This window comes from Fragaria vesca, linkage group LG2 (genome assembly GCF_000184155.1).
Source record: "Fragaria vesca subsp. vesca linkage group LG2, FraVesHawaii_1.0, whole genome shotgun sequence".
Lineage (NCBI taxonomy): Eukaryota > Viridiplantae > Streptophyta > Magnoliopsida > Rosales > Rosaceae > Fragaria > Fragaria vesca.
This window is the reverse complement of record NC_020492.1, coordinates 32,916,584-32,930,018: the sequence shown is the minus strand read 5'-3', so window position 1 is coordinate 32,930,018 and position 13,435 is coordinate 32,916,584. Positions and strand designations below refer to the sequence as shown.

Below are 13,435 nucleotides of genomic sequence, written 5' to 3'. Positions count from 1 at the left end.
CTCTCTCTCTCTCTCTCTCTCTCTCTCTCTCTCTCTCTCTCTCTCTCTCTCTCTCTCTCTCTCTCTCTCTCTCTCTCTCTCTCTCTCTCTCTCTCTCTCTCTCTCTCTCTTAAGCGCAGTAGGACTCTCTGAGATTGATTTGAAGATTCAGAAGGTGGTGTTTCTTCTGCTGGAGCTGTCTGCATCTTAGACCTTGAGTTTTAGAGAGTGGACATAGAAACGAAATGGTGAAGAATTGATTAAAGGAAAGATATACGACTGTTTAATTCTCTGGGGAGGCGATAAATGTTATGCCTGTATGTTGATAGCCTTCAACTATGTCTTCGGTTTCATAGAGTTATACCAAGTAGCTTTGCATATGAAATTTCATTTCTGTTGTCTGTTGAGATTCTCTCCAGCTTAACTTGATGCTGATGCTTTGTGATATACAATCATTTTCCTCCGGGGATTCATAGAGTTTGATTAGATTGCAGTGTTGCTGCAGGTACATGATATGGTTATGAATCTAAAAAGTTACAATCTTTGCCTCTTACTACAAAGAAAGCATGAGAATTTTTACTACACAGAATGAAAGCTCTCCTTAAATCGACTCTGTTCTTCTCTTTTGGTTGTCATCCATTTCCATTATTCTACTTTTTCGATCACAAAGAAAGGTTGGCCGATAAGAATCAGTATGCACAATTATAGGGCCGGCCTCTTTAAAACCTTAATATGCCATCATGCCATGACTTAGAATCTTAGATTAGTGTATGGATGTAACTGCAAATTGCTCATCTTATCTGCATTGTACGAGTGACATTGTAGTGCAGATTGGCTACCTAGCTTGCAAACAAAGACTTCCAAGTCAATGAGTCAATGGAGGTGCATATGTGATTGGAAATTGATATATCTTTTTGACCAGGCAACTGCAACTGTGCAATCAAAGGTGCTAAACTGCTGGATTGTTATGTTACTTTCATGACCCAACAATATGTATGTGCGACTTTGTAGGTGCCTTCCACTGGTTTTATTCTATTTGATTCATTCATTTTGGGATGAGCTTAATTTTTAGTGAAAATCAATCTAGTAGTCCTGCACTCCTGCTTCTGCTTCTTCTTGTGATTCTAGATCGAAAACAGATGAATTGGTGAGCTTAATTGGTTCCTTGTGTTTGAAGAAGTCCAGTGAAGTTTTCTTAATTGTTTATCGAGCACTGACAGATTCAAACACCAAGTGATTCCAACTCATACTGCACAGCTTAAGAAGTTGATGGCCAAGGACTAGACGGTCATTTCGCTGGTCAACGAGAATCACCATCATAGGGTGCAATTAAAGCGACTTCTTTGTCCCCCATTAACAACAGATCGTTAACCACACCCTACTATCTCATCTTCATCAATATACGACTTCCAAACATGTTTTGATAGGAACTGGTAGCCATCGAGGTATTATTGTTTTCCTTACGTGAAATCAATGCCAAACTATGTGTACATATGAACATATCCAATGAGAGTAGAGATTAGTATCAATATGTAGAACTGTCATTCAGAATTTTAGGTAATTAGACAAGATCGGTGATCTGCCAATTAAAATTTATAGACATATGTTTTCGGCAATACTTGAACTCGCTATTGAATATAATTTTCACTTATTAAATATTGTATCACATTTTAAAAAATGCACATATGTTTTAAGCTATACTTAAACTCGGCTATCGATTACAATTTTCACTTATTAAATATCGTATTACATTCTAAACAATGCATGTAATGAGTTGAATTTGTCTAACATCATATTATAGGAGTTTTCAAACCACCCGATTGGAGGTAACTATTATGATCATCGTGAGTGAGTGAGTGACATTTGATCATCGTGGGTAAAATGGAAGGAAATATTTGTCTTCATTTTAACCATTCTTCTTTTGTTTGTTTTTGCTTATTCTTTGCTAGGATGTTTTGTATTGTTCTAATTGTAACGTAGTTTGGACACGTCACTCACTTATCACATGTTAAGAAGAAGAAGAAAGCTGATCATTGATTGAGAAGTGAGAACTGAGAAGAGAAGCAAGCAGTCTCTTTCTCTCTAAAGAAAGAAGCAAAACAGAGCAAGCCAAACTAAACAACAACGAGCCATGGCAGTGACAGACTTCTTCGCCGGAGAGATCATCACGGAGCTCCTAAAGAACCTGCTAACCATATCCAAAAAATCATGGACGTTCAAAGACAGCGCCAACGGCCTCATAGAATCCATACAACACCTCCTCCCCATAATCCAAGAAATCAAATACTCCGGCGTCGAGTTGCCGGCCATCCGCCAGTCTCAGCTCGACCGTCTCTCGGAGACTCTCCGGCAGGGCCATGAGCTGGCACACAAGGTCCTCCTCTCCTCTCGCTACAACATTTACAAGAACCTCCAATACGTCCGGAAAATGGAGAAGATCGAAAAGGCAGTCGCCAAGTTCATCCAGGGCCCATTGCAGGCCCATATCTTGGCCGACGTTCATCACATAAGGTTCGAGACCACCGAGCGTTTCGACCGTCTTGAAGGCTCCAGCCACCGCCTCGAGCAGAGCCTCGGCGCCATGAAGATTGGAGCTTGCGGTGGCGGCGGCGTGTCGTGGATGGAAGAGGCTGTGAGGCGCGTGGAGGAGGAGGGCCGGATGCAGTGGGAGAGCAGCAGTGAGTTGGTTTTGGGTTTGGGTTTTGGGTTGAAGAAAGTCAAGGAAATGGTTTTGGGTAGAGACGACTTGATCGTTGGGATCAGTGGGATTGGTGGCTCTGGAAAAACCACTCTTGTTAAGGAGTTGGTTAAGGATGATCATGTCCGATGTAAGTAAAGTTCGATTTCATAGTTTTTAACTCTTCAGTTTATGGAACGATGAAGCTAACTTATTGTGTTGTGTTTATTTGCAGCTTATTTTGGTGAGAGGATCCTGTTCCTGACGGTGTCACAATCTCCGGATGTAGATGATCTGAAGGCCAAGATTTTGGGGTTCATTATGGGGGGTCAAGTTCTGAGTCCCACTTCTGTGCTTCCTCAAATAAACTTTCAATTTGAATGGAAGAACCCAACAAAGACCCTGGTGGTTTTGGATGATGTTTGGTCACTCTCAACGCTTCAGCCGCTGCTCTTCAACATTCCTGGTTGTAGAACCCTAGTGGTTTCACGTATCAAATTCCCAACTGCTGTTAAAGCCACCTATGACGTGGAGTTGCTGGGTGAAAATGAAGCAGTGTCTCTGTTTTGCCACTCTGCTTTTGGCCAAAAGTCGATTCCTCCTGGTGCTGATAGGAAATTGGTTAAGCAGGTACCTTTTCCCATCAATTAGGTTCTTTATGTTTTTGCTATAGAAAGTGTAGTGTAATGTAGCTGATGATTATCTTTTCTTCAACTCTTATTAGATTGTTGATGAGTGTAAGAGGCTGCCTTTGGCTCTCAAAGTGATTGGGTCTTCATTACGAGACCAGCCTGAAATGATTTGGGCAAATGCGAGCAAAAGGTTGTCACGAGGGGAAAGTATTGGCGAGTCGCATGAGACCGACCTACTTGATCGAATGGCAATCAGTGTGAATTGCTTAAGCCCCAAAGTTAGGGAATGTTTCCTGGATTTGGGTGCCTTTCCAGAAGATAAGAAGATCCCTCTGGATGTTCTTATCAACATTTGGGTTGAAACCCATGATCACATTGATGAAGAACTGGCCTTTGCTATTCTTAACGAGCTAGCAGACAAGAATCTTGTCAGCTTAGTGAAAGATGCGAGGTATACCCCAATACCTGAATAATCTTGCCACTGCTGCATTATAGATTTTATTAAACCAATGGAAGTCTTTACTTAATGATTGAGATTGTTATTAGCAGTGGTTAATCTCTTTTTTTATACTGATCTGGCAGAGAGGGAGATATATACAGCAGTTGCTATGACATCTCAGTTACACAACATGATGTCTTGCGAGACCTTGCTCTTCATTTGAGTAATAATGGCTCCATAAATCAACGAACTCGATTACTGATGCCAAGAAGAGAGATAGAACTTCCAAGAGAATGGGACAGGCATTCAGATGAGCCATTTCAAGCTCGAATTGTATCTATTCATACAGGTACTACAATTCTTTCATCTTGTAGGTCAGATATTCATTATGTTTGCACATTGTGTTTAATTACTAGACCAAACACTGAATATTGTATACATATATAGGTGAAATGACAGAGATGGACTGGTTCGAAATGGAATTCCCCAAGGCTGAAGTGCTCATCTTGAATTTCGCCTCCAACGAGTACATGTTACCTCCTTTTATTCGTCACATGCCAAAGCTGAAGGCTTTGATCATCATAAACTACAGCGCATCCAATGCAATTCTATATGAATTTTCTGTCTTGTCAAGTTTGAGCAACTTGAGAAGCCTTTGGCTTGAAAAAGTTTCAGTTCCTCCCTTGTCCCCTGCTACCTTCCCTTCCAAAAAAGTTCGCAAGATATCGTTAATCTTGTGTAAGATAAATAAGAGCCTCGATGAATCAGCATTTCCTCGGCTCTTAGAACTCACAATTGATCATTGTGATGATTTGTTCGAGCTGCCTTCAAGCATTTGTAGGATGCATTTGCTTACCAACCTAAGCATAACCAACTGTCACCATCTATGGCAGCTGCCAGCGGATTTGAGTAAGCTGAAGTCTCTACAAATCCTAAGGCTATATGCATGCCCATATCTGCAAAAACTTCCTCCTGACATATGTGAGCTCCTCTGCTTGAAGTACCTAAACATTTCACAATGCTGTAGTTTGAGGGGTCTTCCCTTAAACATTGGCAAGTTGGCAAGTTTGGAAAAGATTGACATGAGGGAATGCTCACAACTCAGGAATCTTCCAAGCTCTGCAGCAGCATTACCTTCTCTTGGTCGTGTAGTTTGTGATGAAGAGATTTCTTGGTTATGGAAGAAGGCATTGCCAGACGTTCATGTTCAGGTTGCAGAGAAACGTTTCGATCTCGACTGGCTTGATGAGTGAACAAAATGGTGAATTTCTTTTGTCACTACAGGTTGATGTAAATTATGGGTCTGTAATCTGTATAAGAAGAAACAATCAAGGAAATATCATCTTTTTTCTGTGATTCTGTTATCCGTATTTCAAGACTAGTTTCATAAGTTTTTGTATTGATTCACCATGAAATTTCTCCCCAGGAGGCCTAAGATTCTTTCCCTGTCGTACATGTTCAGGCGATTAGGGATCAAACTAAGTCCTTGATTTCAAAAGCAAACTTAGGCTTGAATCCAAAAGTTAGAACAAGAAACTTGGAATATACATTTGGTTTTTTATCCAATGGTATTATTAAAACAATTCATGCAGTAGGAAAATGATAAATTTCTCAAAGTCGTGATGATAATATAAAGTAAAAATTAAACCAACAGATTCTTGAAGTTCAACGACAGTAAACAATCAGTTGCAGTTTACTATAAGTTGGCAAAGGCGTGTTGAGTAGAAGAGAAAAAACGTGTGGGTTCCATGATCAGATCATCAGATGTCGACTGCTTCATCTTTAGTCAATTTCAGCCTTTTGGTGGTTTCCAGTGACTTGTCTCGTACTGCTAAGTCGCCCAGAACCTGGTGTGTTCACATTCTTGGTCTACAGGTGCATGATTGAGATCGATTCCTGGATTATACATACCTTGATCTCTCATCTCAGTGACAAAATAGCATTTCCACACTTTAAAGTCTTGTTCTTTTAGTTCCAGGATGTGACAAGAGGCGTGATTGTGATTGTGATCGGTATTGGCAGGGCTCTACCATCAGTGTTTTAAACTGTTTTACTCAGGTTCAAATTAAGAAGTTTCAATACTGCTTTTCAATCAGTAATTAAGCAAAATTAGTGTCATATTATCATCTATCCGAGTTCTATCACCAGGCAACTCTCAAGGGACAAGAGGGGTGAGCTTTTTATATAATCATCTAAGAAATCGTTCTGTACTTGATTTGACAAGAAGCTTAAGCCTCATCATGCATACAAAACCAACAATTATGCTGTAATGTACATATAAGCAGGCTATGAGTGTTCAGAATTCACTACTCAGAGAAATCTGGTGGGCATATACTCGCGTATTCTAAGAGGAAGGCTGTAAAATTCTTCATTTCTAGCATCTCCATTCCTCTTCTGGAAGGGTTTCCACCATGCAAGCCCTCTGTCATCGACTGCATGCTTGGCATCAAGCGTGTTGTCAAGCAGTGTCCCGACGATGATTGCCACTGTCGGGCTCGAAGAGAAGATTGTGTTCAACCAATCATCAAACTGCACCCAATAAAACGGAAAGTGATTCAATCAGATAAAGAAAACCATCATAAAAAGGTCCCTATACCATCTGACTTGCCCATATACATGAGAGAGTTTCAGTCTTTTGTCTACATGACTTACCCATATACCATCTGTTCTAACTGGTCCGACACCATCTGCGGTTGTTGTTGTGATAAAATATTGAGGTATTGATATCCCAAGAAACAGGGAAAGCCCCAAAACATAGATGTTTCTCAAGGAATTATTGTTTGCAAACTGCATGAATGTGATCCCAACAGCAGCTGCATATTTAATAAAAAAGGGTGACCAACTCATAAGAAATGAATGACCAGAACAGTTTAAATTGGCTATTCGGATAGCTTACCAACAATCCCAAATAAAACACAGTATATGGCAGCGAAGATTGGCAAGGGAATAGATGCAAAGAAAGCACCAAACTTCCCTGGAAGACAAACCAACATAATCAAACACAATAGGATAGGATCACTTTTAATAAAATTCAAAATGGTGAAGACATAACAAACCAAATATAGAGAAGAAGAACATGAAAGCAGTTGATATCTGCACTACTCTCCTGCTCCCTATGTGTGTCAATCCAAGCAGGCCAACATTTTCTCTGTTGCATCATTTGAGGGAATATCAACACATACGTCAAGTAAACAAAAGGGCACATTTTCAGAAACAAAAAAAAATTACAGAAATGTATGCTTTTTAGTGTAGGTTTAGTAAACATGGACAGTGAAATATGAATTTGAAGTGATGGATTCAGAGAATAGTCAAAATACATATCAAAAGTTTCATCAACGCAAAAGAATTGTGAATGCGAAACTTGCACATGGACATGCATTAGCACCTGATGATATGTTCCGTTTGGACTTGATACACATTTACCAAACACATGCTGGATTGTCTCGAAAGTTGCTCGAAAATAAAAAAAACAAATAAAAAAAAAACATATGGTTTTCCCAACTATTTCGGAGAAGACAATAATCACTTACACTGATGCAGTATTACCAACACAAGAACCAAATATTCCTTCAAGCAACATGCCAATACCCTGCATATGGACATGCAGAACTACAGGTTATCTAATCGGTTAGGAATACGAGGCAGTTGTCTGAGCTCTTCAAAAGCATCAACAGAGATATATGGTAAGGTGTAAGAAGGAGCTGCATAACAATTTTGCAACGAGACCTGTAGCCCAATGCTGCTGCTCAAGACATGTGCTGGAGGCGGGGTTGCACCTGAAAGCCGTGCTGCTGCAAACAATGTTCCAGTTGTCTGCCACAGAATACAATATTTTACTTCATCAGATTCTGAATTGCAAACTACAATACTCAAAGTGAGGTAGGTCAAAACTTAAAAGTTCATAACAGAACAAGACACTCTACTGTCAGGATTTATAGCTTGAAGTTATACTGTCTACAAAGGAGACTGACCTCTGCAGTTGTCACGATTGCTGCTCCCATCATCCCAAAGACATGGCTTGCTCTAAATATGGGTGCACCCCACTGAAATGGATATGGGATTCTAATCCTTCATTTGAAAAAATCATTATCATTTGTCATGAATATTCTTCTAAAGAAAATTTTTCAATTTTATGATGCAAGCAGAGATCCCCAACATCTGTACATACCAAGGAGCAGAGGTTATCAGGTAAGAGTGATCTGTACGGCAACTTCGTTTAGTCTGCTCCCCAACATTGTTATAAGCACCAGCCTCGGTGAGGATAGCAGCAAATGACCAGACAAGCCCAACGCAGAGAAGCAAAGCAAACCTCTCAAGTATGGCATGTGCGCTAGGAAGAACGCGCCTCAGATACTGTTGAAACAATAGTCTTGTTATACTTGCCAACACTATTCTAAGAACAAGTCAGAGTATCACAATGAATATATTTATTTACCTGTTGGCTAATGACCAGCAGAATCAGCATAGGCAGGCCAAGCTCCACACAGTTAGCAAGCTGCATAGAAAAGAATAGTCTGAGAATGGTTTTGATAAGTCTAGGAACGCCGTGAAAGCGATGGAGTGTTTGAGTATAGACATTACAAGTGGAAAGCCCCTTGCGAAAAGACCAAGACCAACCACACACACCACTGGCACGATAACAATTGGACTAAAGCGTCTGGTAGAGGAGAACACAAAAGGTTAAGTTAGAAAGCAAGACACGAGGACCTAATGGAACACATCAGTTCTAAACTCAAACCATCAGTCTCAGGATTATGATTATACTTTGTACAGCTTCCCCATGCTCTGCTATAGCCAATGAAGATGTTGATGAAGGAAGCAACAATAAGGGATCCTTGAATCGTTCTCATCGTGACCTCAAACCTCTGCAATCATTCAGGTTTTTTTTAGTCTAAGTTTCAAAATGAAATTGGTATATGGAAATATAATCTAAGAAGTATATCCATGACAAGGGAATATACCTCATGTTCACTTTTAAAATTCCTATCAGAGTAATCATTTATGATCGACGACACTGGCAACATAAAAGCAAATGAGGCATTCATCACTGTTGGAAGCCTTGATCCGATAAAGGTTTGAAGCAAGGTGTTTATAGCTGACATAAACAGCAACGTCTGAATCACACGGGCTTTATCACCCTGTTCAAAGGAAGAGTAAAGTGACAAAATTAACATCAAAGCCAAGTTTATGATCCCTAGTGTTAGGCTAGTATAATATGAGATTTTATCACATAATACATAGCGGACATAACTTACATGATCCCCACCCATCCGAGGCACGAGTGTACTGGCAATCAAAACTATAGATCCAAGCATGACAATATAGTGCTGAAACGCCAGAATGAATGTCTCCACTGTAAAATTGAATCACTTATAAGCATTCTGTTGCGGTTCTGTTTATGCTTCCTAAACTATTTCAAGAGAGATCAATCGGATCATGTTCAGCTAAGCTGGATAACCAAATCTGTGATGAACAAATGATGCATATGCTCATTCTTTTTATTAACAATTAAAAGGGCAAGTTTTTCCAAGGATATGAACATAAAGTAAAGACGAGCTGCAAAACTGGGAAGAGAGGTCCCTCACAAGAAATATCATAAACAAAAAGATTCTTTAAAACCCTCACTCCACCTCATAAAATAAGGCATGCAGCTAACAATCTAAAAAGAGATACCAAAAGCATCCACTTTAGAACTCAACACAAAAAACGCAGAATATTCAAAAACAATTAAAAAAAAAAAAAAATACGACCGTATCCAGAATCTAGAGAAAGGAAGAGAGTTTGAGACTAACGCCAAGAGGGATTGGACTGGATGCAATACTGGAGCTGGTGGAGTTGCTCGGCTGGAGTCCATGTGGGACCCCTTGCCCCTCCAAGGGGTAGAGGTGGTCGTGCTGCCGTCTGAGGTGCCGGAGTGTGGTGATGGTTGTGTCCTGTTTCCACCATCTTCTTCGTTTAACTTGCGACTTTCCTCAAGTTTCTTTGACTTGTAGTTGTGCAAGTACCTGTTACTCTCCCTCGTAAAAGACCAACTTAATGAATGAAAGGGAAAGAGATGACCGACTTGATGGAAAACTAAATGAGACGGGAAAGTGTCTGCTTTTGCTTAGAGAAAAGTGGAGGTCTTTTCTGGTATGTTTCCGAGGTAAGCAAGTAGAGAAAGTTAAATCATTTATGTTTGTTTATGGAAAGAAGAAGGTCGTTCTGAATTTGTGATCAGAGATCAGTACACAGAATCCAGAAAGAAACAATCAGATAGACGATGGAAGTTGAGGAAGAGAGAGAGAGAGAGCGCGCTCATCAATCTCATGGGGCGGGTTTGGATTACGTTATGATTGTCGTCTACCCAGGAGCATCACCATTAATTCTTTATGGGCCAAATATATATCTTCGAGGAACTTCCACTTCCTTACCAAGCTTCCTCTTCCCATAACCCACACTCGTATATCTGATAATAACGCTTTTGCCATTCTCATCTTTCAGCTGGGTCCTGGGCATGAATGCATATCTATCTTCTAGTGCTCCTATTCCTCCTTTACTGGCCTCCCTATTTGATTCTGTGGTGTACCATTTCTATAGATGACTTCTATGTTTCTTATCCTTCTCCATGTCGACCACCTTTACTGATCTTCATCAACGCCTTTGCCCATCTGTTTAACGTCAAGAAATGATAAATATGGGATCTGTCTTTTGTGCATATGACACACATAAAGGTATTGAACTATTTATAAAATTAAACTTGGTTGCTGTTACTTCTTAAGAATGCTATCCACAATTCCACTGAGATGTTAGGTGTACTAATCTTTATCATAATCATAATCATAATCATGGTTAGAGAATCAGAGGAGTGAGAGGACCTCGATTAGTAGGGTGGTGAAACATCTAATTCCATCCTACCTTATCCTAATCACTGTTTAGAACAAAACTTCAACAAGCTCATGAGTTTAGCACCTTTAAAATCTAACCCAACATTTGGTTTCCCATGGCATCGTCGTAATATTACAACAAAGGATACCTAAATCGGGCATTACATTTTGCCTAGTGATTTTAAAACTTCGCGCCAGCCACGTGAACTCACGCGGCCCGTCAGAACGATGTCAGCCGGTGCTCATCTTACTCAGATGTCTATAATATATATAAACGTCGAGTACTAAAACTCTTATTAAAAAAAAAAATCAATAGCATACGTATAGCTTTACCATATCCAGGGAGAGTGACACTGAAGCGAAGCACATCACCGCCGTCCACTCCGGGCATTACCGGAACTCTGTTGGCGGAGCTAACTGCTAAAACAAGCACGTTCACATTTACTGGTATTTCGATCCATAATCAGCGATTTAGGCACTAAACAATGCCCACAATCTCGGATCACAAACATGTGCCTGCAAATGAAAATAGTGTGTACTACGTTTTCATAGTCAACAACTCAACATGGAACACAAGTAGTTTGTAAGTACCAGTAAATGTGAAACTCAAAGCGTAATCTCTCATTCAAATGCAGTTCAAGATTTCGACAAGCACTGGGGATCAAAGATTCTACACTACATAAACGCCATGGCAGACCGAACAACGCTCGGCACATGGGGAGCAAGACTGGAAGAACAGGTAGTGAAATACAGCACACCAACAACATACATTGTAGTTATATAATACTAGAGTCTGGTGGTGTTGTCTACATACATATTTTCTCTGGTACAGTACAAGAGTGATATAATCATTCAGTCGACTGCAAGGGGATTGAGCACATGCCCGATGAACAGCACGGTTCCAGTCATTTCTTCTTTGATGAGGAAGAGGAATGGGTGGTCAGCCACAAAGTCCATGGTTTGAGGCAGGCCCCTCAATTTTATAACACCAGCAGAGGCAGCTGCTGCTTCTGTACCTTCTTCATTTACTTCAATGAAGGATTTGTGGTATATGCTGGAGACATAAAGGTTCTGACCCACAGTTGAGTCCACCATCTCTGTCAAACCTCCTTCACCACTAAAAGGCAAGACCACGCCTAAACCCTTCAGTAGATTGGTAGCTTCGAACCCGAAAGATATCTTGAACTTCGGGAGTTTGAAGTCACTCACTGAAACTTGTTCATAGGGAAGATGGCGCTGTAAGAACCCTGATCCAGTACCAACTTTCTCAACCAATGCAGGCAGCCCATCTTTGGCATCTGGAAGATAGATGTGCATGGAGAAACGACGCTTGTCTTCTCCTTGTCTGTATGGAAGCCCCAAGACTTTGAAACCATCATAAGCACTCAGAAACTGCTTTCTCTTGCTGGTCATAAACGGCGCCTGAACTTTGCTCCCATCAAGAAGGTGGAAGTCCGACTCTTTCGTGAACGATGCCTCAAACTTTTCACTCCAAGCTCCCTTGAAGTACAGTGCATTTGCAAAGACTAGCCTAGTCGAGGCGTCAACTGATCCAACAGGAAGAACCTCTTTAATAAGGCCACTAGTTTCCTTTTCGGCCCACAAATTCACTCCAGCAGCCACTTCAGCAGCCTGGATCAACAAATTAGACAATAACGGTATCAGGGCAAGCAAACCATAACTTTACATCGATCACATAGTATTAGTTATCAGCCATCAACACAATCTAGAATGCTACTACCGATACAATTCCTAGCATAATAGAAACATTTATGCCAGCAACCAACAATTCCTTACATGCATTCGCAACTCATCATGCTGGAAATAGTATCATTAGATTATGTTTTACACGCAAAAAGACTCGACATTTGTTCTTTACTTTGTGTAGTAATGAGTATGAATGTAAGCAAAACCAAAAAGGAAAAACTTAAAACCATTTAAGAATTTCTCTGAACAACACCATATCAGAAGAAAATGATGTACAAATAAAAAAAGTCATAATAATGCGATGTCGTGTTTGTCTAAATCAATTATAAGCTCAATAGTCATGTGCCAAAATTCTATTGACGATCTACTGCTATGCAATTATGCATAAACAAACATAAAGAAAGAAATGGTATTGCAATGAAGACATAGACGAATAAGTTTCAGTCAAAGTGTTAGATAATGCAAGATTGAAGCAACAAGAAAAGAACAAAATGAAGAAGGTGCTCACTTTGGTCTGGAAATCGACTTGGTTAACAGCGGCCTTGTAAGCAGATTCCACGACCTCCTTGAACGAAGGCTTGAGAGCGAGAGGCTGGTCCACCCAAATGCCATTGGCAAACGACAACCGCGGACCGCCGGTGGGTGACCCGTCGGCGAAGATCACGGCGACGAGCTCGGAGGCGAAGGAGTTGAGGTCCCCGGCGAACTTGGACTTGAGGAAAGAGAGAATCTGCTCCTGGGTGGGACCCTTGGACCCAGCGGCGATCAGGCTGAGCACCACGTGGATGGACAGCGGCGAGTAGACCACGTTCTTGTCCTTGCCTTCGGTCTGAAGCAGCTTCTTCGTTATCCCCAAACCGACATCGGTCTGGTTCGCGATCGATGCGCTTAGATCCATTTTGTCGGATTTGGAAGACTTGGTTCGTTTTTTCCTGGTTGGTCTGGTCGGAAGTGAAACACTTGCTTTGTTTCCTATCTTAGACGAGGATGGGAGGATTGGGTAAGGCGGTGGTTTGTGTCGGTCGTGGGTAGTCGGATCAAAAGTTATCAAAACGAATCAAAGGACGCGTAGCAGAGTGATCGCAATAAAGGAAGAGTCTGCAACTTCACCGTCTTTTCCTTTCGACGAATGGCC

The 13,435-nt window shown here is 40.8% G+C and overlaps 3 protein-coding genes across 3 annotated transcripts; 1 reads left to right on the top strand and 2 right to left on the bottom strand.

The window, feature by feature from the left end:
• Positions 1–2,018: 2,018 nt before the first annotated feature.
• Positions 2,019–5,082, top strand: LOC101291790 (probable disease resistance protein At4g33300-like). Its single transcript, XM_004291888.1, has 5 exons — positions 2,019–2,807; positions 2,892–3,286; positions 3,381–3,739; positions 3,871–4,076; positions 4,175–5,082. The coding sequence occupies exons 1-5, from the start codon at positions 2,111–2,113 to the stop codon at positions 4,978–4,980; spliced, it is 2,463 nt and encodes an 820-aa protein (XP_004291936.1). The 5' UTR covers positions 2,019–2,110; the 3' UTR covers positions 4,981–5,082.
• Positions 5,083–5,887: 805 nt separating this feature from the next.
• On the bottom strand, positions 5,888–10,084 carry LOC101291495 (nucleobase-ascorbate transporter 3-like). The gene is made up of 14 exons (XM_004291887.1): positions 9,520–10,084; positions 8,983–9,080; positions 8,689–8,865; positions 8,492–8,592; positions 8,309–8,384; positions 8,163–8,222; positions 7,896–8,080; positions 7,699–7,795; positions 7,454–7,540; positions 7,258–7,316; positions 6,784–6,875; positions 6,624–6,701; positions 6,380–6,540; positions 5,888–6,256 (listed from the first exon to the last, which is right to left on the bottom strand). The coding sequence occupies exons 1-14, from the start codon at positions 9,671–9,673 to the stop codon at positions 6,038–6,040; spliced, it is 1,644 nt and encodes a 547-aa protein (XP_004291935.1). The 5' UTR covers positions 9,674–10,084; the 3' UTR covers positions 5,888–6,037.
• A 1,092-nt stretch (positions 10,085–11,176) lies between these two features.
• On the bottom strand, positions 11,177–13,430 carry LOC101291206 (serpin-ZX-like). Its single transcript, XM_004291886.1, has 2 exons — positions 12,809–13,430; positions 11,177–12,225 (listed from the first exon to the last, which is right to left on the bottom strand). Exons 1-2 carry the CDS (start codon positions 13,196–13,198, stop codon positions 11,446–11,448), a joined length of 1,170 nt encoding a protein of 389 aa, XP_004291934.1. The 5' UTR covers positions 13,199–13,430; the 3' UTR covers positions 11,177–11,445.
• Between the last annotated feature and the right edge of the window lie 5 nt (positions 13,431–13,435).

What these genes read in the sequence shown, in the direction of transcription:
- LOC101291790 (XM_004291888.1), top strand. Translation starts at nt 2,111, where the DNA reads ATGGCAGTGACAGACTTCTTCGCCGGAGAGATCATCACGGAGCTCCTA. An exon ending in TAAGGATGATCATGTCCGAT is followed by an intron (nt 2,808 to 2,891) that starts GTAAGTAAAGTT and finishes GTTTATTTGCAG; the next exon opens with CTTATTTTGGTGAGAGGATC. An exon ending in AGCTTAGTGAAAGATGCGAG is followed by an intron (nt 3,740 to 3,870) that starts GTATACCCCAAT and finishes CTGATCTGGCAG; the next exon opens with AGAGGGAGATATATACAGCA.
- LOC101291495 (XM_004291887.1), bottom strand. Translation starts at nt 9,673, where the DNA reads ATGGTGGAAACAGGACACAACCATCACCACACTCCGGCACCTCAGACG. An exon ending in GCAGCAGCATTGGGCTACAG is followed by an intron (nt 7,317 to 7,453) that starts GTCTCGTTGCAA and finishes GTCCATATGCAG; the next exon opens with GGTATTGGCATGTTGCTTGA. An exon ending in GTTGGTAATACTGCATCAGT is followed by an intron (nt 6,876 to 7,257) that starts GTAAGTGATTAT and finishes ATGATGCAACAG; the next exon opens with AGAAAATGTTGGCCTGCTTG.
- LOC101291206 (XM_004291886.1), bottom strand. Translation starts at nt 13,198, where the DNA reads ATGGATCTAAGCGCATCGATCGCGAACCAGACCGATGTCGGTTTGGGG. An exon ending in AAGTCGATTTCCAGACCAAA is followed by an intron (nt 12,226 to 12,808) that starts GTGAGCACCTTC and finishes TTGTTGATCCAG; the next exon opens with GCTGCTGAAGTGGCTGCTGG.